Source organism: Coregonus lavaretus (genome assembly GCF_964263955.1).
Source record: "Coregonus lavaretus genome assembly, contig: HAP1_SCAFFOLD_1765, whole genome shotgun sequence".
NCBI classification, from domain to species: Eukaryota; Metazoa; Chordata; class Actinopteri; order Salmoniformes; family Salmonidae; genus Coregonus; species Coregonus lavaretus.
The window spans coordinates 1-26411 of NW_028166647.1; the positions used below are offsets into that span (position 1 = coordinate 1).

A 26411-nucleotide genomic window follows, 5' to 3' on the forward strand; every position below is an offset into this window, starting at 1 on the left:
CAGACTAAAACTGATACACTTGAATGCAGTATTGGTAACATCAGCAATGTTTCTGGAAATGTAATTATAGTTGTGTAGTAAAAATAACACAATGAAGGTATTCAAAAATATAACAAGATGCAACTCATTTTAAATTCTACAATTTATTCCAAATACGCTTTTGCCTCAAATTACCTCACCACCAATAAATCAGATTGGATTGCCTTTGAACTATCAACATGTCAGTCAAAGTGCTAAAATGAACATGGACAATCCAGTCTTTTGCTCATTGCCCTAGCCCTCAAACATACAGATCACTCTTTTGTTGATGAGAATCTTCCTGCACAGAAGGAAATGCTAACTTTTAGCTTATTCAAGGTTTAAAAAGGATTCTAATTTCCACATGTCAGACTTGATTTGCCCTAACAAAAAATGTATCAACCCCTACAAAAAAATTCCATTAATTATAATCCACATAATCAATGGGTCAACTGACAACGTCACGAAAATGATGTGCGCACTTCCATGGGACAGAAATCAGCGTGTTGTTGTGATTCTGGATGGCCAGATTGCTAGCAAGAATGATAAGAAACTGCCATGTGGGGAATCATAAGTGGCTCGCTTCAGTTCGTTTCATTTTGTTATTGATACCATGTCTTGTTTTGAGGTGTTTTGACTGATTCCATGTCAATGCATATATGGCTAAAATTCGCTAGCTAGATAACCAACAACTGTAACGATGTATTTGAGAGACAAGTGCTCATTCTGCAAATGTATTTATGTTTTCAATAAACATTGGAGACGAAATATAGCTTACATGTTATCAAAAGTCTAAGCCAACCCCGTCTGTTTTGCCCCATAGTTGCGCACGCCTCGGTTTTGTTGCTAAACAACGAACCTGTCTATAATTCATATTTCCTGTTGCTGCAGGATTATTTTCCTTCTGTAGCAAACTGGCTCAAATTAAGATCCTACATTTGTACCTCCGGTCCCCCAAACCAGACCAGAGATGAAATAACCACCCCCCTCCCTACCTCCCCAGGGGCGAGTCTGTGGTCTCTACGCATCATGGCCACCCACCAGGAGTCAGACATGACTCAGGCCAAACCTGTCGACCCACTTCCTCAACTAGAAACCCCCTCCAGCACAACACATATGAAGGCGTCTGGGAAGAGGCTGCCGCAGTTACATTTTTACAAGAGGGGCCATTCTAAAATCAACAAGCACAGTCAAATATTTCTGGGACATAATGAAAATGTAAAAAGTGAAGCATTGTGTTCTCATTGGATGAACTTTGGCATCGTGCAACATTTTTTAAGGGTACTAACGGCCATGTTAAATGTGTTAATAATAATTCTGCATTTATAATCAGTTTCGAACATAGTTCCTTCCAACAAGTGGATCCAACAAGTGGCCGTTATGATTCTGCATTGAATATACATGGCAATGGGAAATGACCCTCTTGACTTCAGTCAATCAAAACTGGGGCTGACATAAAGATGGGGTGTGGTAGGTTGACAATGAGAGACAGAGGGGGCTCTAGAACACTTCCCTTGGGGGAAGGAGACAACGTGACAATAGGCATGGGTATCAATGGGTTACCACTTGAACACATCCTCCAAAGGCATTGTGTGTAAGTATGTGTGTGTGAGTGTGTGTGTGTGTGTGAGTGTGTGTGTATGTAGACGACCGAACACGGCCAAACAAACAATTCCCCCCCACCCCCCGCCCACACACACACACACACACAATGAGCGGTTGTCACACACATCTCAGGGAGAATTAGCCAGTGCTTCCTCTCCCAGTGAGTGGAGACAAAGCTAGCCTTTCCTCTGTGAAACTTAATGCACAGAGGCTATTTATAAACAATAACATGTGGTCTCTGCTGGTCCTGGTGACTGAAGAACGACGTGTCGGGTGGTTCATTGTTTAGAGGTATTGTTTCCATCAGGGAACATCTGTCTGGACGCCGACGAGGCTCACGCCGTTGGTCGCCATCTTATCCCGTGCCGGTTAGAGAGCCTGTGTGTGAGGAAGAGCCCTCAGACGGACGCTATTAGATGAGGCAGACAAAGTAGTGTACTATAGGAAATAGGGTGCCATTTCAGAAGCGGCCCCATTCATTCCTCTGGGGCCTCAGAGAGAGTCCAGAGGCATGCATGTATTTTGGGCCCAGGGTACTTGTGGCTTGTAAATGAAGACAGATTCTTTCTTGATTGTTGGCTGTTTGTTGCATCTCAGTTTTCAGCAAACTCAAAGAAATCAGTCAAAGAGAGCAGTGAAAAAGGAGGATCTTTGAAGAAGGATTTTCTTTTGCTTTGAACTGAACCTCCAGACGCTTCATGTATCAATTAATACCCCCTGTGCTTGGCAGGGAAATAGAGGGTTTGGAATAACAACATTATGACATTTTAGTAATAAACTACTGGAGTTGACTACACTGTGGCTATGTGTCAGATAGTTGGATGACCTACAACCCCAAGACAACCACACAGCGACTATGTGTGTCAGACAGTCGGATGACCTACAACCTCAAGCCAACCACACAGCGACTATGTGTGTCAGACAGTCGGATGACCTACAACCTCAAGCCAACCACACAGCGACTATGTGTGTCAGACAGTCGGATGACCTACAACCTCAAGCCAACCACACAGCGACTATGTGTGTAGTCTAAAATTCAGAGGACCCAAACCCCCAAGCCAGCAAGAGATAGGACTGTCTGAGCTTCAGTCTGATTGGCCAGCGCAGGGGGGTCGAGGGAAATGATGTTGTGTCGCAGCCAGTACCTCGGCTGGATGTGTGTGTGTGTGTGTGTGTGTGTGTGTGCGTGCCTCGGTCACCTTCAAAGGCAGCCCTCTGAAAGGCACTAATCACAACATGTGATGAGCCTGGAGAACAAAGACAACAGGCAGAAAACAGCAGCGTGGGAACCCTCAGTGAATTTGAAATACAACAGGGAGAGAACTAAACCCCTCATCCCACCCACCCTCTGACTCACAGCCCGAAAAGCCTGCCTGTTGCCCCACTAACAATCAGCAGCAGAATGTGGAAGTGTGTATGTGTGTGTATGTGTGTGTGTGTGTGTGTGTGTGTGTGTGTGTGTGTGTGTGTGTGTGTGTGTGTGTGTGTGTGTGTGTGTGTGTGTGTGTGTGTGTGTGTATGTGTGTGTGTGTGTGCGCGCGCACGTACGTACGTGTATGTGCCACCCTGCCACGCCAACAATCAGCAGGCAGCAGAAAGTTGGGAGTGTGTGGGAATGGGTCTGTCTGTGCCATGTCTGAACTTGAGGCTAGTTGGTAGCAGGCAGCAAAAACAACAACATGAAAACAGCCCTGAGAGCTTCCTCTCATTCATGTTTCTAAACAAGGCAGCTCCTCTCCTCTCCTGGCCTGATGACTATTGTGCATACTGCTGCTTTGGGTTAGTACAGTGACTGACAGAGATAAGGATCAGGGATTCATAGAGTGTCTCAGAGTAGGAGGCACGGGAGTGGTGTGTGAGTGTTTGTGTGTGTGTGTGTGTGTGTGTGTGTGTGTGTGAGACTCATGAAAACAGGTAAACAGGATCAGCAAGAGCTAAATCTGCTTGTCACATGAGGAGAGGGGATATACAAACACACACAACAATGTCTGTCAAATGATTTGGGAGTGTGGCCATTATTGGGATCCAGAGGGGATGTGGTGTGGTGATAACACTCTGGAGACGCTGGCCTCCATTAATTGCACTATGCCTTTTGTTGTGGCAAAGTCCTCATCCTCTCTGGTCCCTAAAGCATCTTTACCGTGCATCATGTCTGCGGTGGGTAAGATTAGACTTCATAGTTTCCTCTTGAACACTGGCTGTCCTTTAGATGAGTTAGTATTGGATTACAGGTTCACACGCTCGCCTCTAGACCGCCTGTCGCCCCGACCAATTGCCCCATTCATTTCAAACGCCGGAGACTGCCGTCGCCCCTGATTGGTTATCAGCGTTGGGCTAAGAAACTTTCCCACGGCAAGCGCGTGCTGACAGCAGGCCAGCCACTCCTCACAACCGGGACAGACAGCCACAGTACTCCGGGGGGTGGGGGTGGGGGGGGGGGATAGTTGACAGTCACGGACCGAAAGTCTATTGGACCCCTGTCAAAATGATTCAAAGGAGCGGGGCGTGTTTAGGCCATAGAGTTCCCTTGCAACTGTGCTGTCACTCAAACCATGGCTGACTTATAATTGGCTAGTTATGGTGCAATGCCCCGCCCCTTCTGGCTGGCAGTGATGTAGAAATGATACCGTGGGAAAGCTTGGTCCTTCAAACGGATGAGCTCTACGCATAGCTGACAGACGCACTGAGAGTCGGAGAATTGAAAGACTTGGACCATACTGTACTGTACTCTGAACGAAGGAAACACAACAGCGGATAAAAATGAAAAGGAATCACGATTTTAGCTCCTCGGACAGCGAGCTGGACGAGAACATTGAGGTTGAGAAGGAGAGTGCCGATGAAAATGGGTAAGTTTGTGTCCAATATTTGGGTTTTATTGCATTATTATTATATGTTCCGAACCTACAAGTTCCAAGGGTCTTACTTCTCTGTTGCTTTTACATTGTTTATAAGAAAAGACGTGCGAAAATTATTTTGCAATTTGGTAATTTCCGTGGCCTGATCTAAAATAACGCACATTAATACAATAATTGTATGTGTTTTTCTTTCAGGAACATGAGTTCTCCCCTTGGGCCGATGTCTCCATCAACAAAAACTCAAGTGAATGCGAGGAAGCGCCGTCGAGGAGTGAGTACATTTCTCGTTGGAATGGTCGTGCGTAAAAGTGTGTAATACGCACGTTTTTACACCAACTAAATTCTATCTTTTTTTCAGTGTCTGAATGTTCTAATCTCTCATCTCTCCTACAGATAATTGAAAAACGTCGCCGTGACAGAATCAACAACAGCCTCACCGAGCTACGTAGACTGGTCCCTAGCGCGTTCGAGAAGCAGGTAAGGTCTGATCCGTGTGTCATGCGTAAAACCATCACCCTGTCAAAAAGTTTGATAGGATACGTAAAGGTGCTTTGAACTGGTAGAGAACAGTTAAAGTTGATACACTTTCCACACGTTTTCTGAAAATAACGAATAATAATTTCCAGTTTATATCTTTAATGACTTAAACGATTTTCAATGCATTTCTATTCGTTTAATTAATGTGCCTTCTGTCCCGAAATCCTGCAGGGTTCAGCTAAACTGGAGAAAGCAGAGATTCTGCAGATGACGGTGGATCATCTGAAGATGCTTCATGCTGCTGGAGGAAAAGGTGGAGTGGAATAAATTACCATAATAAAATAATTATTACTGTATCATGAAAGGAAACAATATTTTTGAACTGCCATAATATTGATTGACTCTAAGGTTATTGATTTGTATAAGATCATTCTCTTCACTGAGTTGTTCTATAAACTTAAGTAATGTGCTTCTCATTAAATATTTGTATAAGTCAGGCAGGCATAGCACAAGACACCTGCATTAGTTACTCATTGTTATTAGTAGACTTCCATAGACTTCCTCTGTTCCTGCTCTACCTGTTCGGTGGTATAGGCTGAAAACACTTAATTAACCCTGCTTCTCCCCTCTCCCTTCCAGGTTACTTTGACGCCCATGCCCTGGCCTCGGACTACCGGGGTCTGGGTTTCAGGGAGTGTCTGGCTGAGACGGCCCGCTACCTGAGCATTATGGAAGGCCTGGACAGCACTGACCCCCTGCGGATCCGCCTGGTCTCCCACCTGAACAGCTACGCCTCCCAGAGAGAGGCCCACTCCGTCTCTGTGTCCGGGCTGGGCCACCTGGCATGGGGCTCGGCCTTCGGGTCGCCCCCCTCCGCCCACCTGGCCCACCACCTCCTCCTCCAGCAGCACCATCAACACCAGCAGGGGGCGACGTTACCGTTACCACGCAGCGCCTCCAACAGCCCTCCGTCATCCTCCTCTTCTACTCCTTCTTCTTCATCCTCCTCTTCTTCCTCCTCTCCGATAGAGAGAGAGCCTCGCTCCTCGCCCCATGGCCATGCTCCCAGCAGGCTTAGCGGTGCAACCCCCCTCTCCGAGCACAGTCACACCCAGGGGGGTCCTCTCCGTGTCCCCCCCAACGCTGCCCCCCTCCCCCCGGGGCTGAACCTCACCGTGACCTCCACAGCTGCCGCTGCAGCCGCTGCGGCCTCCAAGCTCTCCCCTCCCCTCTCCCTGTCTTCACTCTCCACCCTGTCAGCGTTCCCCTTCCCCTTCAGTGCCTTCCCCCTGCTGTCCCCTGGCACCCTCAGCCCCCTTGTCCACACCCCCTCCAGCCAAGCCAGCCTGGGGAAGCAGCCCTACCGGCCCTGGGGCATGGAGATAGGGGCTTTCTGAACTATCTTTAACCCCCCTCTACACTGACTAAACTGACCAAGTAGATGGCTAGAGGGTGCACCATCACTATGAACTGAACTGAACTCACCAGCTGAGCTGGACCTTTCCAAGGCCAAGACAATATGGTGTTTTTCTATCTATCACACCATATCCACATCCTATAAAGGAGATAGCTATAGGATTACAATTTTTTCTATGATGTTGACAAAAGAGGGAACAATTATAAGAGAGCAAAAAAAGTTATTGTTTTACAATATTGAGTTATCTGTGTGTTGTCTGTTAGTGGGCTTTGCTTCTCCTCCCGTGGTGTGTTCAGCCTGTAAGGGGAAGATTTCACAGATGGTCAGGCAGTCAATCAGTCGCCCATCATGTTCTCAGCAAAACTGTCCCCTTTGTTTTCCCATTGAGGCCTGGACTGTACTGGTATCTCACAGAGAGAGAGAGGGAGGCATGGAGAGGGAGGTCTTGGTGGTGCCCTTTTTTATGGCATTTTATGGACTGGAATAACTAAAACCAGGTGTTTGTTTGACTGTTAATGTTGGGAACATACGTGAACAGTCTAAATATAATTTATTCCGGAACCCTCTTGTCTGCCATTGCTTTGATTTGCGTCCTCTGTGTGAGTTTCTATCATAGCGAAATCTCTCTGAAGTAATGTATTTACAGTCACGAGTGAAGGGTGCGGACAACAAAGAGTTAATGTCCTTTGGTTTGATGTCTGCAGAGGTCACAATACTCTATATTTCTGATTGTTAGCAGATTGCAGTCAAAAAGTGGTAGCTGTACAATTGTTTAACATTAAACAACATACTTTAATGGCGAGCTGTCCAGGCAGCTATTGAGACATATGGAAACAATTGGAATCGCTGTAATAAAAAAAAAAGCTTTTTCAAAGAATTACAATGTTAGTGGGTCTGAGACTTGTAACATAAATTCTTTACACTCCTTTACATTCAATTGTATCATATGATCCACAAAAAGTGGTGGAGGCGTGACACTCTTATCCATTAAAACATATTTATTATGAATTAATAAACAAATTATGATATGATATCATTTTCAACATAGACGCCAAAAGGAACAATCGCTCAAACACACTGCAGTGTCCCTGTACCTCTATATAATCATTGCTCAGAGATATATAGACTATATATTCCCTATACAGTCTAATTGTAGATTGTTTTTGAGCCCTCCACTCTGACCATATCTATGTGGTTTCTATGGCAAGTATGTGACAGTAATATCATCCCCTCTTGTAAGATGTGTATTTTTACCAAACCTCAAAAGTGATTTTGTAAATATGTGTTTTGTATAAGAAAGCGCTGACAAATCAGATTTCTCAGCTTTATAATAATGATATACTGTGTGTATGTATGTCCGACTAGAGATGAGCTGTATGTAGAGAGATAGTGCTGGGAAGGCAAGTGTGGTACTCTATTCCATCCTTCACTCATCTATCTGTGTGACTTATCTGTAATAAAAAGCTATGAGAAAATGAAATCAAATGTTTGCTCCTTCTGTGTCCCAAACTATGGTGTGATTGAGACTGTGTGGAGAAAGACACACTTTAGTAAGGATTTCTGATATTCAAAACTCACTCCTCCCTATTTATATCAGTCTATCTTTAGTTGATATGACTGTCTGGAACTGTTGAGTGTCTCTTCCTTATTTTAATTATTAGATCAATCTTTCACCAACATGATCCAACATTTCTGAAGTCTGTTTACATAAAGAAAGATATTGTGAGTAACAGTAGTAATATCAATTTTGATTCCACACTGCTCTCCATGGGTAACAGTGGTAATAGTCCCTGCTCCTATCCCTGTCCCTGTCGGTCCCTGTCTGTCCCTGTCCCTGTCTGTCCATGTCTGTCCCTGTCTGTCCCTGTCTGTCCCTGTCTGTCCCTGTCCCTGTCCCTGTCTGTCCCTGTCCCTGTCGGTCCCTGTCTGTCCCTGTCCCTGTCTGTCCCTGTCTGTCCCTGTCCCTGTCTGTCAATGTCTGTCCCTGTCTGTCCCTGTCTGTCCCTGTCCCTGTCTGTCCCTGTCCTTGTCTGTCCCTGTCCCTGTCTGTCCATGTCTGTCCCTGTCTGTCCCTGTCTGTCCCTGTCTGTCCCTGTCCCTGTCCCTGTCTGTCCCTGTCATTGTCTGTCCCTGTCTGTCCCTGTCCCTGTCTGTCCCTGTCCCTGTCTGTCCCTGTCTGTCCCTGTCCCTGTCTGTCCCTGTCCCTGTCTGTCCCTGTCCTTGTCTGTCCCTGTCTGTCCCTGTCTGTCCCTGTCCCTCCATGTCTGTCCCTGTCCCTGTCTGTCCATGTCTGTCCCTGTCCCTGTCTGTCCCTGTCCCTGTCTGTCCCTGTCTGTCCATGTCTGTCCATGTCTGTCCCTGTCCCTGTCTGTCCATGTCCCTGTCTGTCCTTGTCTGTCCCTGTCCCTGTCTGTCCCTGTCTGTCCCTGTCCCTGTCTGTCCCTGTCTGTCCCTGTCCCTGTCTGTCCCTGTCTGTCCCTGTCCCTGTCTGTCCCTGTCTATCCATGTCCATGTCTGTCCCTGTCCCTGTCTGTCCCTGTCTGTCCATGTCCCTGTCTGTCCCTGTCCCTGTCTGTCCCTGTCTGTCCCTGTCCCTGTCCCTGTCTGTCCCTGTCCCTGTCTGTCCATGTCTGTCCATGTCCCTGTCTGTCCCTGTCTGTCCCTGTCCCTGTCTGTCCCTGTCCCTGTCTGTCCCTGTTTGTCCCTGTCCCTGTCTGTCCCTGTCTGTCCATGTCCCTGTCTGTCCCTGTCCCTGTCTGTCCCTGTCTGTCCATGTCCCTGTCTGTCCTTGTCTGTCCCTGTCTGTCCCTGTCTGTCCATGTCCCTGTCTGTCCTTGTCTGTCCCTGTCCCTGTGCTGCTCTCTGCTGTGCTGTGAGACAGTCGACACCCGGTATCAGCCACAGCCTCTGGGTCTCTTGATTGCCTCTCTGTGTGTACAGGAAGCGATTAACAACGAGGGGATGTCCTGGACAATGGCAGCTTGGCTGGCCCTACCGCGTGGGAAGAGAGGGAGGAGGGAGAGAGGGAGGAAAGGAGAGAGGAGGGAGGAGGAGAGAGAGGGAGAGAGGGGAAACAGAGGGTAGTGTGGGAGGCAGAGAGAGGAGAGAGAGAGAGAGAGCAGTGTGGGAAAGAGGGGAAAGAGAGAGAGTGTGATAGACAGAGTGGTGTGGGAGAGAGGGGAGAGAGAAAGAGAGGGAATAGAGGGAAAGAGAGCGGTGTGGGATAGAGGGGAGAGGTAGGAGAGAGAGAAGAGAGAGCACAGTGCTGCTTTGTCCCAGAGCCATGGTTGCAGCCCACTCTTCTCCCGGTGTGCTTGGCTCCCACGCTCCCCCAAGTTACTGCTGCTGCTACTGGGACGCCCGTCAGAGGAGTGATAAAACAGAGCCTCCTCCTCCTCCTCCTTTCATCAACTCTCTGCCAAATAATCCTCCTCTATCTCTCCCACCCTCCTATCCCTCTCTCTTTCACTTGGTTTCCATCCATCCTCCTCCTCCTTTCATCAACGCTCTGCCAAAATATGCTCCTCTCCTGTATCTCTCCCACACCCTTTCCTCCTTCTTTCTCTCACTCCGTCTCCATCCATCCTCATTATTGTTCTTCCTGTCGTTTGTTTGCCAGACTTGTAAGGTGATTCTCATCAGTAACTATGGGGAAGAGTCTACACTACAGAGTCTAGTATTTTCTCATGTAAACCCTCCAGGCAATTCTGGACTTACTTCATAGGTGTTACAGCACTGCCAATTGCAATATTTTGTCACCACCTGCTGGTCATATGCGATTCTACAACTGTGGATGATGATCGCTTGCTTTCCTTGGCCTTGTCCATATTTTTCAAATTTGTCCAAACTAATTCAGAGACTGAGAAATAAACATAGTTATATTATAGAAATAATAATACATACCAACAAGTGACATAGACACAGTAGATTAATCTGTATGTGTGATTGGACATGCTCAAAAACAAATGAATAGGCCCTTTCTGTCTTCTTCCAAGCTAAACAGACAATACATCAGAAATAGAATAAGCACACACAAAGCCAATATCATTCACAGAACCCCAAACCTTTATTAACCACAGGTTGCTCACAAAGATATATGTGGAGGGGGGAAACACACAAACAGGAAGAAAGCGAAGCAGGCAGGCAGATTCACCACCACGGACAGGACGCTGTGAAGTCATAGACAGGACGCTGTGATGTCATCAGTATGTGACCGACAGTCAGATATACAGCTCCAACTTCTTGGCTGTGCTCCCTATTTAGGTTCTATATCAGAGAAACAGCACGCACAATCCACCCACCCCTCCTGAAACACGCACACACACACACCTGACCTGTATACACTCGCATGCACCCTTTGCAGATGTCATGTTAACACATCTAACATCTTCCAGCTGTTATTTTAAGTTTATGTGTTGATTGTTTTCCTATGGCTTACATGTTGCCTACTTCAGCTGTTTATGACCCTTTCCTGTGCCATAGTCTGCTGTACCCAGTTAAAAGCTGTTTAAATACTAAGAAGAAGGTACAATGATTCATTCTCGATAGTGAGAGAGTTATTCTATGATTCTCCATATATAGAGTGAAACCTCCCTAGTAGCATTTGGCATTGGTTCCTTTCTGGTAAGATATGAAAGAAATGAGAGGGCCCATAAGGTTGTAGAAGGACATGGATGTAACTTATGGATCTACCATTGCCTCTTCGTTAGCTGCTATATGAGCTTGTAGCATTCTAGGCACGATTACATTATCTACATGTCTAAGACGGTACATACATGCTGAGAGATTAATTGACAGGGGACGCAGGGGGTCTTGGGAACCAGGAAGGATCATAACACCCCTCTGTGACATCACGGTATGAGCCAGGGATGTCATGTGACCTCTGCGATGCCCAACTGACAGAATTTAGCAAGCTCCTCTTGAGCGACGTGTCATGTTTGCCAAATTCCTCAAAATGTGTGTGTGTGTAAGTGTGTTTGAGAGTGCGTGTGTGTGTGCGCTTGCATGTGTGTGAATGAACTACTGTATGCAAGAGAGTGGGGGATCAGACAGACAGACAGGAGAGAATCGGCTCATAAATGCTATAGTAAGTCTCCTGAAGTCTAGCTAGCTAGTCTCTCTTCCAGGAGTCAATGTGCAGCGAATGCTTGGCTTGCATTCTTATCATCCCCACACTGACTGACTGACCGACTGACTGACCGACACAGACATGGTCAGAAAATAACCAACGCAAACGTACGTCAGCTAGCTGGCAAACTCACAACAACACAGAAGCCTGATAGTACAAGAGAAATTGCAAACGATTTTTGTTTGAGAAAAACTAAACAACAAAGTACATCCATAGATAGAGAAAATGATCAAATGGCACACTGAAATACTTTAGCTGTATTATCATACTGTATATAACAAAAAAGAAAGTATTTACAAAAAACAATACCCACTTTCACTTGGTTGGTTTCTCTTTTTCTTTCTTTTTCATCATTTGAAATTGAGCAAACACATTCTTTTATAGGGAGGAGTGGGAGACATTTTCATATTTGTTTGTGATTCCCCCCCCCCCCCCCCCCCGTTTTCTAATGCTGTTGGTGTGGTCTGGCGGTGGGTGGGTTGGTCCTCCTCCTACCTCAAGGAGGGGGGAGGGGGGTCTTTTGATGCTGTGGGTGCTGTAGTAGCAGGGGGATCGGGGGGTGGGGGTGGGGGTGGGGGGGGGGGGCTGTAGGGGGGTAGGGTGGCTGTAGGGGGGTACAATGGTCGGTGGCGCCCCTCGACTGCTCACGCTGTCAGCTCTTCCCTGAGCTCTTTGTTCCTGCGCACCACCTGGGCATGCCTCTCCTGAGGACAACACAGAGAGAGATTCTGCCATGTTGGACCTACCAGAAACCTCTCAATACGGACCCTGTCCTGAGACTCTCTGGTTCAAGTCTGTCAACTTACTGTCCTCCCCCTTTCAGCTGACATGTTTAACTACAATGGCCAGTGTTTCATCCTTGAATGATGCCACCAGCCCCTACCTATCATATCGTACCCTTATATCTTTTCCACCCCTTCCATTCACCAGGTCTTGCTGTCTCCACCTACAATTTTTCCCACCAAACTGTCCTCTCACCTTCTCCTGCAGGCGCTCCATGATGGAGGCCAGGTAGGCCTGCCGGTTCTCCTTGATCTGCTCCATCTTCATGGTCAGCTTCTCCTCTGCCATCTTGCTGAAGTTGCTGTTCTCCTCCATGGCCTTGAGCAGCACGTCCCTCTCGTGCTCCCGCTTCTCCGCCAGGGCCCTGAGAACCTGGGCCTCCTGGGACTGAAGAGGGGAGGTGATAGATTAGAGTAGAGTAGAGTAGAGTAGAGTAGAATAGAGTAAAGTCGAGTAGAATAGAGTAGAGTAGAGTAGAGTAGAGTAGAGTAGAGTAGAGTAGAGTAGAGTAGAGTAGAGTAGAATAATGTAAAGTAGAATAGAATAAAGTAGAAGAGAATAGAAGAGATCCGAATAGAATAGAATAAAGTAGAAGAGAACAGAACAGAATAGAATGCAGGTGGGGGCCAAGATAAGGGTGGGAAGGAAAGGGTAAGAGTTCGTTTTAGTATCATTCCTTTGCCTGATGAATATACTCATTGCTTAGTAATAATAAGTGTAGGAGTCAAAGTCTAAGCCGGGCTAAGGTATAGGCTAAGACAAGTAAGCTAGGACAAAGTTTGTCTAAAGTGTAATTTACTAACGTAATTCAGTGTGATTCAGTTTTGGAATTAAGTTGCTAAGGGAAACTGATAGATGGTGACTCACTCTCCTCCGGTCCTCAGCGGCCTCCAGCTTCTTCTGGATGTCCTCCAGAGAGACCTCCCGCTTAGGGGGCGAGGTGACGCAGTGGGCTGCGTCCGACACAGGGGAGGGGGGCTTCAGGATCACTTCAAAGGCCTGGCCAGAGGCACGCTTGTTGATGGGCTTCACCTCCATGCCTGCTACTACAAGGTGAGAAGTGCATGAGGGTGGGGTATGGGTGTGTGTGTGTGTGTGTGTGTGTGTGTGTGTGTGTGTGTGTGTGTGTGTGTGTGTGTGTGTGTTGGTAGAGGGGGGACAAGTGGGGGGAAACCACAGGAAACTCAAAATGCTGCCTTTGTAGTGATAATATTACCCCAATCAAACTTTCACTTAGACCAAAAATTGCCTCTTCGTTGCCTTTACAGTACGTTGAAAGTGATTTGAAACATTTAAAAAGTCAGGTGACCCTTCTGCCTACCTTGGAACTCTCCCATCAGGTTCTTGCGTGCCTCGGGGTACAGGCAAGAGCAGAGAAGAGACAGGACAGAAATCTCCTTCATCTTCTCTTTGTATGCTGTGGGGAACACACACACACACAGACGTGCGCACACACACACATCGTTAACCCACTTTCTCCTCCTCATAAATGATCATCCCACATGGCATCGCCATCTTTAGATGTTTAGGAAAATAAATATTCAGCAAATCCTTAAATAGAAAAGAAAAACATGATCATCAAAGCTGGTCTAGTCTAGTGAGATGAATCAGCCTGAGGTTTCTAAGCCCCATTTTGTGGAGCTTTGTTTGTGTAGACTGAAGGGAAGTGGGATGACTGTGTGTGTGTGTGTGTGTGTGTGTGTGTGTGTGTGTGTGTGTGTGTGTGTGTGTGTGTGTGTGTGTGTGTGTGTGTGTGTGTGTGTGTGTGTGTGTGTGTGTGTGTGTGTGTGTGTGTGTGTGTGTGTGTATGTGTGTGTGTGTGTACATGCTTGCGTGAGAGGGTGTCTGCTGTGTCCTCATATGTTCTGAACGGTTCACCACCTCCCCACAGCATTCATTCTCCACTCATCATTAGCTATGCATTTCATTTCATTTCAGCTTATAATTTATTTACTTAGCTAGCAGGCTAGGCACCCTTCTTACCCAGTCTGTAGCTAGCACTGGTAACATCCATCAGTCATTTAATAGCAGGGATAGCAGCTAGAGGCTGAATGATTATGGCTGATGTTGTTGAAAGCTACTAGCCTGGAATCCAAACCGAATGGTTCTGTTTCAATATTGTTTCACTTTAAGATTCCAGGCTACAAAGCTCCTGAGATTTGGCACCCAAACTGGGATGAGAACCTACTGTAGCATCCCCATGAGGCAGCCAACAGAGAGGGTAAAACTACTGTGTCATACTGCAACAAACAGTTTGGCTCTCTTCCTCCTGGCTGCTGTGCTGTAGTGTTCAGTACAGTATGCACTGGAGGCACAGTCAGAGTCCAGCCGGGCACCACGGCGTGCCAAACAGCACCCAAGCCTCTATGATCTATCATCCATCACACGCTGTGGGCTGCAGGGCTGAAATGTGCTGCATCGACCACTGACTGATTTCCCTGGCTGGGAGTCAAAACTGAGCAAAGTAAGGCTGAGATTTACAGTTAGACAGCTTCTCCATGGAGGAGAGAAGTGTAGCTAGTGCCTACGGCCGTTCTGCTGTTGCTCACCCAGCCAAACCCTTTCCCTGTCTTTCTGTCTGTTTGAGTGAAGTGTAGCTAGCACCTACAGCAGTGGTGCTGCACAACCAGACAGCTCTCAGCCTAGCAGATGCCACGGGTAATCAGTTGAACTTTCACATGTAGCATTAGCTCGCTGACTCTCCGATGGGCTTGTTAACCTCTCCCAGAAGAGGAGGAGAAAAGGGAAGATGTGGAGAGGACGAAAGCAGGACTGGGTTAACCCCTCCCATAGAGAATAAGAGAAAATGAAAGGGGGGGGTGAAAAGGAGGAAAGGAGGGCTGGTTTGGGCTGGCTGACTCCCACAGGGATCGAGGGACCTCAGGGCAGGCAAATGGAGGCTGCTGCCTTTGGTGGAGCGGTGGAGGGGATTTTCATTTGTAATTACCGGATGTGTGTGTGTGCATCTGTACTTAGATGTGTGTGTGTATTCACTTTACACCCTTTTCCCTTCAGGACAACTTGTCAGGGATGTCAGTGATGTGAACAAATGGTGGTTTAGTGGAGCAGGTCAAAAGATAACTGCCACTGGTAGTTGTGTCAACTTGCTCTTACCCTGGCCTGTTGTGTGTTTTGGTGTTTAGTGAATGTTGTCAACAGACTTAGTTAAACTGATTCAATATGGGCCTGGTACTTATATGATATAATATAGCTTTATATTAAATACATTTCTAAACTAAACATTGTTATTCTATAATGGTGAACTAAAACCACACAATCTCCCTTCTTCCTCCCCCCTTCTTCCTCCCCCTCCTCCCTTCTGCCTCCCCTCCTCCCTTCTTCCTCCCCTCCCCCCTTCTTCCTCCCCCTCCCCCCTTCTTCCTCCCCCTCCCCCTCCCCCTTCCCCTCCCCCTCCCCCTCCCCCTCCTCCCTTCTGCCTCCCCTCCTCCCTTCTACCTCCCCCTCCCCCCTTCTTCCTCCCCCTCCCTCCTTCTTTCTCCCCCTCCTCCCTTCTTCCTCCCCCTCCCCCCTTCTTCCTCCTCTTGCACTGCTGCTGTCCTGTTCTACCTTGTCCCTCCACCTCCACCCCAACCCAATGCTGTCCTGTTCTCCCCGTCCCTCCACCCCAACCCAATACTGTCCTGTTCACCCCGTCCCTCCACCCCAACCCAATACTGGGGCCTTACAGGTCTCCAGGGCCCAATAAGCTAAAACAGCAGCCTCACTGTGTGTGTGTGTGTGTGTGTGTGGGATGAAGCTCATCATTTAGTTTACAACCCATCCTCTAGATGACAATATAATCAGTAGTGTAATTACAGCATTAATGGAGAGCTACAGTGAAAATGGCTATTGAGTGGGATGGTAGGTGGAGGATATTATCAGCGAGGGAGGTTTCAGACATTAGTATGCATTGTTGAACACTGAAATGCAAACAACAGACCAATAAGCCTGAGCCCAAAGTTTGTTTTCTTCATAACCACACCCAAGGAGTCAGGTCCCCTATTTGGGATCCCGAGTGGCGCAGTGGTCTAAGGCACTGCATCACAGTGCTAGCTGTGCCACTAGAGATCCTGGTTTGAATCCAGGCTCTGCTGTAGCCGGCCGCAACCGGGAGACCAATGGGGCGGCGCACAATTGGCCCAGGGTAGGGAAGGGGAGGGAATGGCAGGCAGGGAGGTAGCTCAGTTGATAGAGCATGGCGTTTGCAACTCCAGGGTTGTGGGTTCAATTCCCACGGGGGGCCAGTATGAAAATAATAATGTATGCACTAACTGTAAGTCGCTCTGGATAAGAGCGTCTGCTAAATTATGTAAATGTATATTAGGGTACAATGACTATTTTAACTGAGAGACATTGCTAACGATAGCCTCTCCTCTCTGGCTGGGATATTTCATTTCAGCTTTTGCTTCAGTCGTATACATTTTATTCTACAACTGTTGATGGGTCTTGAGAAGTGATGAATACAGCTCTATGGCAACAAGAGTCACAAGAGTGACTCAGGCAGAACTGGGTTCAGGGATGCACTCAGTGACGCTGCAGAGGCTATGACCTCTGGGGGGCGCCATTGTCCCAGAAAGCTTTGGCCCCTTAACACAAAGAATGGAGAAGAGATATCTGATAGCCACACCTAACTCATAAATCACACAGTAGGCCCTATATATATATATTATAAATCAACGAGGATCTTAATGTATGTTAATGTAAGCATGTTTGATGACCCTAGACAAATCAGTAGCCAAGTGGGCAGAGAGCATAAATTTGAATTTTGGCTTGTTATCTATAGGCCTACAGCTATATGCCATTGGGAGGAAGCTGTGTATACCGCCCACAACTGTCAAATATCCTGCCTGTCTGCCTGTCTGTCTGCTAAAAATGCATTGATCCTAGGCTGTAGGCAACATATCCTTATTGAATCTTTTATAAACAGCAGGGACACGTTTCTATTTCTATCACAGTCACTGTCATTGACAATAAGGTACATTACCAAACAACAACTGATCTGGCCTGCCACCCTGCCGGCCCTTGCTCCCACTGACGACGTCTATGACGATCATGTGCCCTGGGTGTCTGGCCCATCCCACTCGCCCAGTGTCTGTCTACAACTCAATAATAATAATAAAACATAACTAACAGCTATGCGGCCAGGCCGAGACATAATGAAACAGCCCGCTGCAGGTGCAGACAGACGTAAGGACTTGACACAGTTAAATGTATTGCTGTTTGTCTGCACCCTTATCCATCCATCACCGACCTATTCATCCGGAATAAAAGTAGTCCCTTGACCGTCGCCATAGAGACGGGTCTCAGCTCACTCAAAAGGGCCCTAAATCCGCATGAAAGTGCTCCATTAAGCATAAGACAATATTGGATAGGTCTATACTATTTATACTCCCAAATGTCTTAAAACATTTATCGTGACTGACTTTAAGCAAATCAGGCCCAGCTCATGCAATAAAAATTATATCAAGACCTGGCATGAAATTACTGGAATATGATGACACATTTCAACTTCCATCAATTCCTCCATATAACCAAATAGACATGTTTAGATCATAAATGGAATGACAGGGAAATCATCGGCAACTAGGAATACATTTGACTACATGATTAGTATCCATGTAGATTGGAGAAAAATAATCACAACCTACAAACGACAATTCGTTTTCATTGCAAGTCGTAATTCTTCACCAGACAGCTTTAGCACAGATATAAAGAGTGCAACTAGAGATTAATTTATTCTCATGCATTCCTCTCATCATTCAATTTGATTGAGCATAAGATTATAATAAATAGTAGCCCAGTCCCTATAAAAATATTTGCAAAGGGTTTGTCTAATTCTGCTCTGCGCTGGTGAGGAGAGAGAGAGACCGTGATGTTGGGTGCGGTCGTTCTGCATTATGCTGTTGTATGAGCATGTGTTGGTCTACAGCGGCAGGTGCGGCAGCCAGCATCCATAAGAGCGTCTATCCTGCTCGAATAATCTACAGCAAATGTGGCCATAGGATTTCTTCAATCTAGGCTATTTATTCGCTTTACGCACAATGTAAAAAGGGATATTGAATATGCCTATAATTAAATGTTATCGGGCTATCTCATAAACTGTAGCCTACTAACATCATGATATAGAATGAAATAAAAAACGAATGCGTGCAGTTCAGGCTCAAGGTAAACACAAGCAAAATGATTGCATCCCATTTGCAAGTTTAAAAATATATATTTGTTGACATGCGACAGACTTTGACCGCTCCCTTGAAGAAATGCTTGGCAGTCTTTTGTGCCAAGGGTGTCGCCGCTGCATGCTCACACAGCATCCTTACAGCCGCACGCAAAACCACCACCCAACGCTCTGTGACTGTCAACTCGTCCCCAAAACACAGATAAATAACGGTAAACCGTTAGCTTACCAATTGCTGTTTTAGCCATGTCAGTCGGTTTGTGCGGCGTTGGTGGCGCTGAAGTGGGCTATAGGCTACTGGAGGGAGCGTGCGTCGCAGTTTCTGGTCCGTGCTTGGCGAGAAAAGGGAGCAAGGCACTGAGTCAGCAAGAACACTGCTATGTGCGGAAAGAGAGCACTGCGCGAGACAGCAAGGGGTCTCATGAATTACAAGCGTCTATACGTGCTCAAGCAGATTGGCTACCGCGGTCCCCTGACGCGCATTTCCAAGGCAAGAGACGGTCGCTTTTTCCTCTAATGTCCCTGTGTATAGGATAGTTCAAGTCGCCCCTATTAAAGGTGACGGGGTGGGTGTTATCCCTCTTTGTTTTCTCTAATGGTGCCGCCCGTAAAAAAAAGTATTGTCAGAGCTGGAACCTGTCCTAATAGCTCTTGTCCATGGTGCTGAAATGGCATCCGAGAGAGGGAGCCTACTAACAGGCTTAACTTAATGGAAATAAACGTTGAAGGTAAATGAAACGTAACTTCACCCCAATTTATAGGCCTAGTGTTTCGTGTGTGACATAATTACAAGGTAACACATAGGCCTACCGGTGAAATTTTGACATTGATGTTTTAATGCTACTCTGTAGCGTATTTATTGGTATAAAATTATATCTAGGCTATAGGTGTAGTCTTCTTCCTATGCCTTTGTGATTGCATGATAAAGTAGCCTATCCAGAATTGAGACCTATAATGTTAAAGTAGGCCTATCTGACAAAATCGAATTGTGAATGACCTCTCCACAATGTTCCCTCTTCACCCACTAGATGTCAGCAGACAGTTAATTTACTAGTTCCCAACAAGCCCTTCACTTCAGCCGTCAACCAGAGTGGGCTATGAATTAGGAAAACAAAAGCAAACGTTATAATAAATGGATATGGTCTTTATTTAGTTCACTTTTACGGAAAAGTCACATGATCACGTTCATTTCACATGTGAAATTCATGTGACTTTTCCGGCTATTTAAATTTTTTAAATTGAATTTTAAACCTTTATTTAAGCAAGGAGTCATGCTGAGACCATGGTCTCTTATGCAGATGAACCCTGCATGAACACATCAATAAACAATTACACTATACATATCCGTATACACATCAATTACACAATACATGAAAAGCAAACACAAAACATGAAAAGCAAAACACAATCATACGAAACAAACCTCTGTAGCTCAATTGGTAGAGCATGGCGCTTGTAACGCCAGAGTAGTGGGTTCGATCCCCGGGACCACCCATACGTAAAAATGTATGCACACATGACTGTAAGTCGCTTTGGATAAAAGCGTCTACTAAATGGTATATTATTAACATCCAGGAATAAGAGATTCGAAATAAAATATGTCACCAATTACTGTTTGAAAACGAATATTAAAACATATTTTACACTCCAAACATGCACAAATTCCCATAGGAATAAAGCCATTTTAAAAGCGCAGGGCTTGTGCAACGTGCCATGCCTTCATGTTTTGTTTTATAGGAATTATATACATATGAGAAAGCTGAAGTCTCTACCTCTCCATTGACGTAAATATATCTCCTGTCCACAAGAGGTTGGTGGCACCTTAATTGGGGAGAACGGGCTTGTGGTAATGACTGGAGCGGAGCAAGTGGTATGGTATAAAATACATCAAACACATGGTTTCCATGGTTTCCAGGTGTTTGATGCCATTCTATTTGCTCCATTCCAGACTTTCAAGTTATGTTTATTTTATTTATATTTGTTTTATAAGACACAGACAGGTGAGGAAACTTAAAACTTATTTTCCCACTCACTTTTAGTATTGTAAACAAGTCAGATATATCAACTGCGCATGTGGAGGATGCATACAAGGTAATGTGGATATAGAAGGAAATGCATTTCTTTACAATGACCATCAGGGTGTACCCTTTCCATGCAGGCCAATTTATGAAAGCCTCTGAATAAGTAATGAGTAATCCACAGTGTCGAAGGCTTTAGACAGGTCAATGAAAAGGGCTGCAAGGTGTTTCTTCTTATCCAAACAATTAAGAACATAATTTAAAACCAAAGAAGCAGTAGAGATGGTGCTATGACCTGGTCTGAAACCTGACTGGTGTACATTTAGAATACATTTCATAGTTAAAAATAATCTAAAGTTGAGTATTTACCAAGGATTCTAGAATTTTTGCTAGGCAAGAGAGTTTGGAAATGGGGCGATAATTATTTAGGTCACACGGGTCACCACCTTTGTGAAGGGGGAGTATATGAGCCTCCTTCCAGACCCTAGGGATGGTACCAGGGGGAATATATGAGCCTCCTTCCAGACCCTGGGGATGGTACCAGGGGGAATATACGAGCCTCCTTCCAGACCCTGGGGATGGTACCAGGGGGAATATATGGGCCTCCTTCCAGACCCTGGGGATGGTACCAGGGGGAATATATGAGCCTCCTTCCAGACCCTGGGGATGGTACCAGGGGGAATATATGGGCCTCCTTCCAGACCCTGGGGATGGTACCAGAAATAATTGTACGGTTATAAATATGTGTTAAAGATTCTGCAATCAGAGGATAAGAAAGCTGCAGCAAGAAAAGATCAAGCAAATCAGCCCCAGTGGAAAGGTATTTTTGATTTATTTTTTACATCAATCTTGCGCAAGGCATCTAGCACATCACAAGTAGAAAGTTATTGAAGTTAAAACAAAGATTCACTAGAAATTGACAGGAACTTCCAACGAGCCAAATAGAGGCTGGGAGAGGGGCAGGCAGTCGACTGGCTGACCAGGGTCCATTAAGCTACAATTTCTTTCAAATAAAATTCTGATTAAAAGCATCACTTATCTAATTTTTCTCAGTAATGATGCCAGAGTCTGACACAACTTGCTTAGGCAGGGAATGAGAGGAATTTTCACACTTCAGTGCATTCATTAACTGTTTTCCAAAATGTAGATGGATCACCAGCAGTCTGAGATATAACTTAGAAAGTAGCTAGTAGATTTAGCTTTCTTGATTGAGGAAGTGCATTTATTTCTCAATTGCCTGAAAAGCCGCCAATCAGCTACAGAGTCAGTTTTTCTAGCCTTGGCCCAGGCCTGATTTCTTATGCGTTAAAATATCTGAAAGTTCTATACAGTACCAAGGATTTGTTATATTTTTTACTCTAAGGCGTTTAAAGGGAGCGTGTTTGTCTGCCAGAGAGCTAATTCAGGGTAAGGCATGCTACTGATAGAGGAGAAGTCAGAGTAATACTGTGCATATCATGAACAAAAGTTTGTGGGGAAAAAAGGTTTAAATGTCTCTTTATAATTATACGAGGATCAGTGTTAATCGGTTTGGTATCGCTAATACATAAAGGAAATATAGGACACTGATCACCGAGATCAATAGCAAAGACACCCACTGGACAAATACTTGTGGGGGCTATTTATGGAAATGGTATGGTGTTTCCATAGATAACAGGGGCTAAGGCACTACTGTTTGGGGTAAATAATCAACACAATAACCAGGAGGACCCAGCCACCTGACACCCCAGAGTAACTGATTAACTATAATGGACCTCTTTAGGAATGGGTGAATTAGTATCAGACGGTCATTTAGGGAAACTGAAATAGATGCACTTCACACACACATGGCTCATACACCATCATCATCCAGTGAGATTGTGAACTAATCTTTTGCAATTGCAATTTCAGGAGTGTTCAAATCACTATCAGGCACACAGGTTTCCCTTCGCACAGAACAGGAGATCAAGGAGCTCAGCTAGATCAGCGCCCCTCAGTCCCCTGGTTAGGTTTTAGTCATAAATGTTTAAATACAATCGTATTTCATCATAACTCACCTCAACAACTAACTTCAACCTGACTTTAAATAGATGCTTCAAACTCCTAACCATATATTCATCATCATCACCTCCCCCAAGTGAAGGAGAAGCGGGGAAGTTAGCATGCGACGTGCTTCACGAGCTAGTGATGATGCATCTTTCATGTACTAGTTGGAACTAGGAAACTCGGACATTTTCGACTTGCAGATTCGTAGAACGCGGCACGTGTATAATTACAAGCAGTTAACAAGTCGGAAACTTCTGAGTTTCCTAGTTCCGTATAGTAGCTGAACGCGGCAGAAGAGGAGGCCAGCCAACGATAGTCAAACAGCCATCATTGAGTAATTTTGCATATGGGGTTCGAGTCTCATTGAAGATCTCAAGGTAAGGTATTTTTGAAGAGAATTTGATTTAGCTTCTTACCTAATTAAAATATGTTAAACTAGCCAGCTGGTTCTAACTTGCTAGCTACACTAGATAGCTTGCTAAACGTCACTAGATTGAACTGCCACGCTCATGCAACATAAGCATGTGTCATGTTGGAAAGGGTTCAAAATTGGTAAAACTGTTTCATACTGTTTAGTATTTACTCGAACTACCTGGCAAATGTGTTATCTAAGTTGATCATTTTTGGGAGTTGTTTAACTGCAAGTAGTTCTATTAGCTAACTAATTTAGAAAGCTACCCACAAAGATTATCTAGCTACAATACTGTAAAACGATGTGGCGCAAAACAGCGTGTTGCTAGCTATTCGGCATGCCTACTAGCTAGCTGCAGTAGCTACTTAAGTATATTTACGGAACGGAGCATGTGAGTCTGCTGTGACTAATGAATTAAAAAAACTACTAGTTATGTAATTATGCTTGCCAAGTGTCTAGTTTTGCATTTGCAGTTTGTCCGTTTTGCAACTTGTGTCCACGTTTGACTGCCTGGTACTGTGTATGGAACTTCCGCGATGTGGACTTAATTTATTGCACTATGGTTTGATGAGAATATTATAACTAAACCAAGCTAGACCACAGCCCGTCGTTTCAAATGGGAACAAATGAGTCCTAGTGGGCAGAACAAGCAAGGAGGTGGCACAAGCTAGCGACATCCTATTGGCGCGTTCTAGTTTGCGTTTGCATATTTCCGTTAGGGAACGCCTACTCTGAAGTGCGCGTGTGCGTTAACTCAATTCGCCTTTGCACTCATTTTACATTTACATTTTAGTCATTTAGCAGACGCTCTTATCCAGAGCGACTTACAGTTAGTGAATACATCTTTTTTTATACTGCCCCCCCGTGGGAATCGAACCCACAACCCTGGCGTTGCAAACGCCATGCTCTATCAACTGAGCTACATCCCTGCCGGCCATTCCCTCCCCTACCCTGGACGACGCTGGGCCAATTGTGCGCCGCCCATGAGTCTCCCGGTCGCGGCCGGCTGCGACAGAGCCTGGATTCGAACCAGGATCTCTAGTGGCACAGTTAGCACAGTGCCTTAGACCACTGCGCCACTCAGGAGTATCCACTGCGCCACTCAGGAGTACTCCTTCTAAACAACAACAAAAATTAAAACCTTGGCAAAGGGTAAAGTCTACAAAACGTAGTCCACTCTGTTCGTAACATATTCTAGTTTTGGGAACAGGAAACGTTATTGAGATCAAATATTTAATCGTTGAGAGAATTAGCAGAATGTCGGCCAAAATCCATCTCGTTCCATCTTCTCCCACTGCCGGCAACTGGGCTTTCTCTTACTACCATATTTGGTAGTGAGCGGAAACGCCAAGCAGATGCTTCACATCTGGTGAAATATCTGTCTCATTGTGCTATCTGTGGTTTGATGTTGTGGGCTAAAAAAAAGTAGCCTGGTAACATAGGTCTAGCATGTACCTAGTCTGATTAATCAGGCTGTGCAATACACAATTAAATTGGTATATAACGTTACAGCCTAAAACGAATGCCTGCAAAATCGTGTAAATGTTCCTTACAAGCCAGAATGTTGAATACAATTACATTTAAACTTAATCTACCGGTTGTCCTTCAGCTGCTCGACATTTCTGAGAAAATATCCACAGGAAAGTATTGTTTTGTAGGGATGTAGCTCAGTTGGTAGAGCATGGCGTTTGCAACGCCAGGGTTGTGTGTTCGATTCCCACGGGGGTATGAAAAAATAATAATAATAATGTATGCACTCACTAACTGTAAGTCGCTCTGGATAAGAGCGTCTGCTAAATGACTTAAATGTTTACCCAACTTTTTAGAGAGCTGGTAGGTATATGGTTCGGTTCTGCATGGAGGTTAAGTTAGTTTTATATTGGATATTTAGTTTTCTCTCGTCAATAGCTATTGAACCAAGCATGCCATGACAATGAAAATTGTATATAATGAATCAAATGAGTCGATTGTTAGCCATCCTTCCCTGATTCAGAATATCATTTTCATTGTCATGGCATGCTTGTTTCAATAGCTATTGACCAAAAAAATCCAACATAAAACTACCATATACCTACCGGCTCTCTATAAAAAGTTGGTTAAACAATACTTTCCTGTGGATATTTTCTCTCAAATTTCGAGCAGCTGAAGGACAAACTGCAAAGGCAACCGGTAGAGTAAGTTTAAATGTAATTTTATTTAAAAAATCTGACCTGTAAGAAACATTTACACGATTTTGCAGGCATTTGTTTCAGGCTGTATATACCAATTAATTTTGTATTACATCCTGATTAATCAGACTAGCTAGTACCATCATGCAAAATGTTGAACACTGTAATGGTGATGAAATGAATCAGAGCATGATATGGTCAGTGATATCTGACTTTCAAGCAGGTAGAATAACTTAATGTGATCAAGATGTTGCTACAAGCTGATGTTGACACACACGCATGAGTGGAAAACTAACATGGCATTCCTTGTGATATGGCACCACTGATATCTTTCAGTTAAACCAGTGATTATGTTATGAGTCTATAGGCTGTTATTGCCAGGAATCCAGAATACATTTAATTGAAGGCAGTGTATTTCCCAGAGCACACAGACAGACCACCAGACCGCTGGAATCTAACAGGCATGTCTGCATGGCTGTTGTCCCTCCTCTGACACCCTATTATATTCATATTAATGGAGATGAGAGGAACTAGCTAGTAAAGTAGAGGATGCCTCTGCCAGAGAGAGGCATTATAAACAAACAGAGACTGCATTAAACACACAGTGTCATTACAAATAGAAGCATTACAAACAGAGGGCATTACAACCATTGAAACAGGCATTTCAACTTAGCAGAACTCAGCTAAGCGACGCGAACGTCTTTGCCTCGCCTACTCCCTTAAAAAGACATTCGCTTAAAACTACAATATTACTGTTTGTCCCACTGTAGCAACAACATACAGTAACACTTCCTCAAAGTAGTAAAAATCAAGCTAAGATAAATCAAGAAATCTGTCATTAATTTTGACGTTTTTGCAGAGGAGGTCTTAGTCGCACAATTTCACATCTATTTAAGAGGTTTGGTGCCGTATTTCTCAAGTGAAAAAACTTGCTTGAAAACGAATCGTCTGTCGTTGAATGACGACAAACACTTAATTGAAGAATCCCTACTGTTGACCAATCACTGACGAAAGGCCGTAGACTTCGGCTACTGAACTTCGGCTTGCCTCAAGAAATTGTACCTGCTCCAAAACACTAGTATATTTCATCCTATAGCTTATGTTTTCAGCACTTTTATTTCCATGACTGATCAAAACAAGTTCTCATGCTCTTGTCTCTCTGCAGCAGACATATTGTGGGCAATATGTTTGGAACGTCAAACCGCAATAAAATCGCAGTATTTAATCGCAATACCAGTGCCTAAAATGTACTTTTTGGTCCACCAGCCACTGTGGCAGGTAGATGAAAAAAGTCTACCAGCCACTCAGATTTTCTACCAGCCAAAATATT

The 26411-nt window shown here is 45.0% G+C and overlaps 2 protein-coding genes across 2 annotated transcripts; one reads left to right on the forward strand and one right to left on the reverse strand.

The window, feature by feature from the left end:
* Positions 1–4263: 4263 nt before the first annotated feature.
* Positions 4264–7843, forward strand: LOC311114463 (hairy/enhancer-of-split related with YRPW motif protein 1-like). Its single transcript, XM_084189712.1, has 5 exons — positions 4264–4469; positions 4674–4749; positions 4872–4955; positions 5187–5268; positions 5595–7843. The coding sequence occupies exons 1-5, from the start codon at positions 4384–4386 to the stop codon at positions 6350–6352; spliced, it is 1086 nt and encodes a 361-aa protein (XP_084045838.1). The 5' UTR covers positions 4264–4383; the 3' UTR covers positions 6353–7843.
* Positions 7844–12144: 4301 nt separating this feature from the next.
* On the reverse strand, positions 12145–18706 carry LOC311114462 (stathmin-2-like; the record flags this gene model as incomplete). Its single annotated transcript, XM_084189711.1, has 5 exons — positions 12145–12204; positions 12479–12670; positions 13151–13323; positions 13605–13700; positions 18688–18706. 5 exons carry the CDS (start codon positions 18704–18706, stop codon positions 12145–12147), a joined length of 540 nt encoding a protein of 179 aa, XP_084045837.1.
* Positions 18707–26411: the final 7705 nt, after the last annotated feature.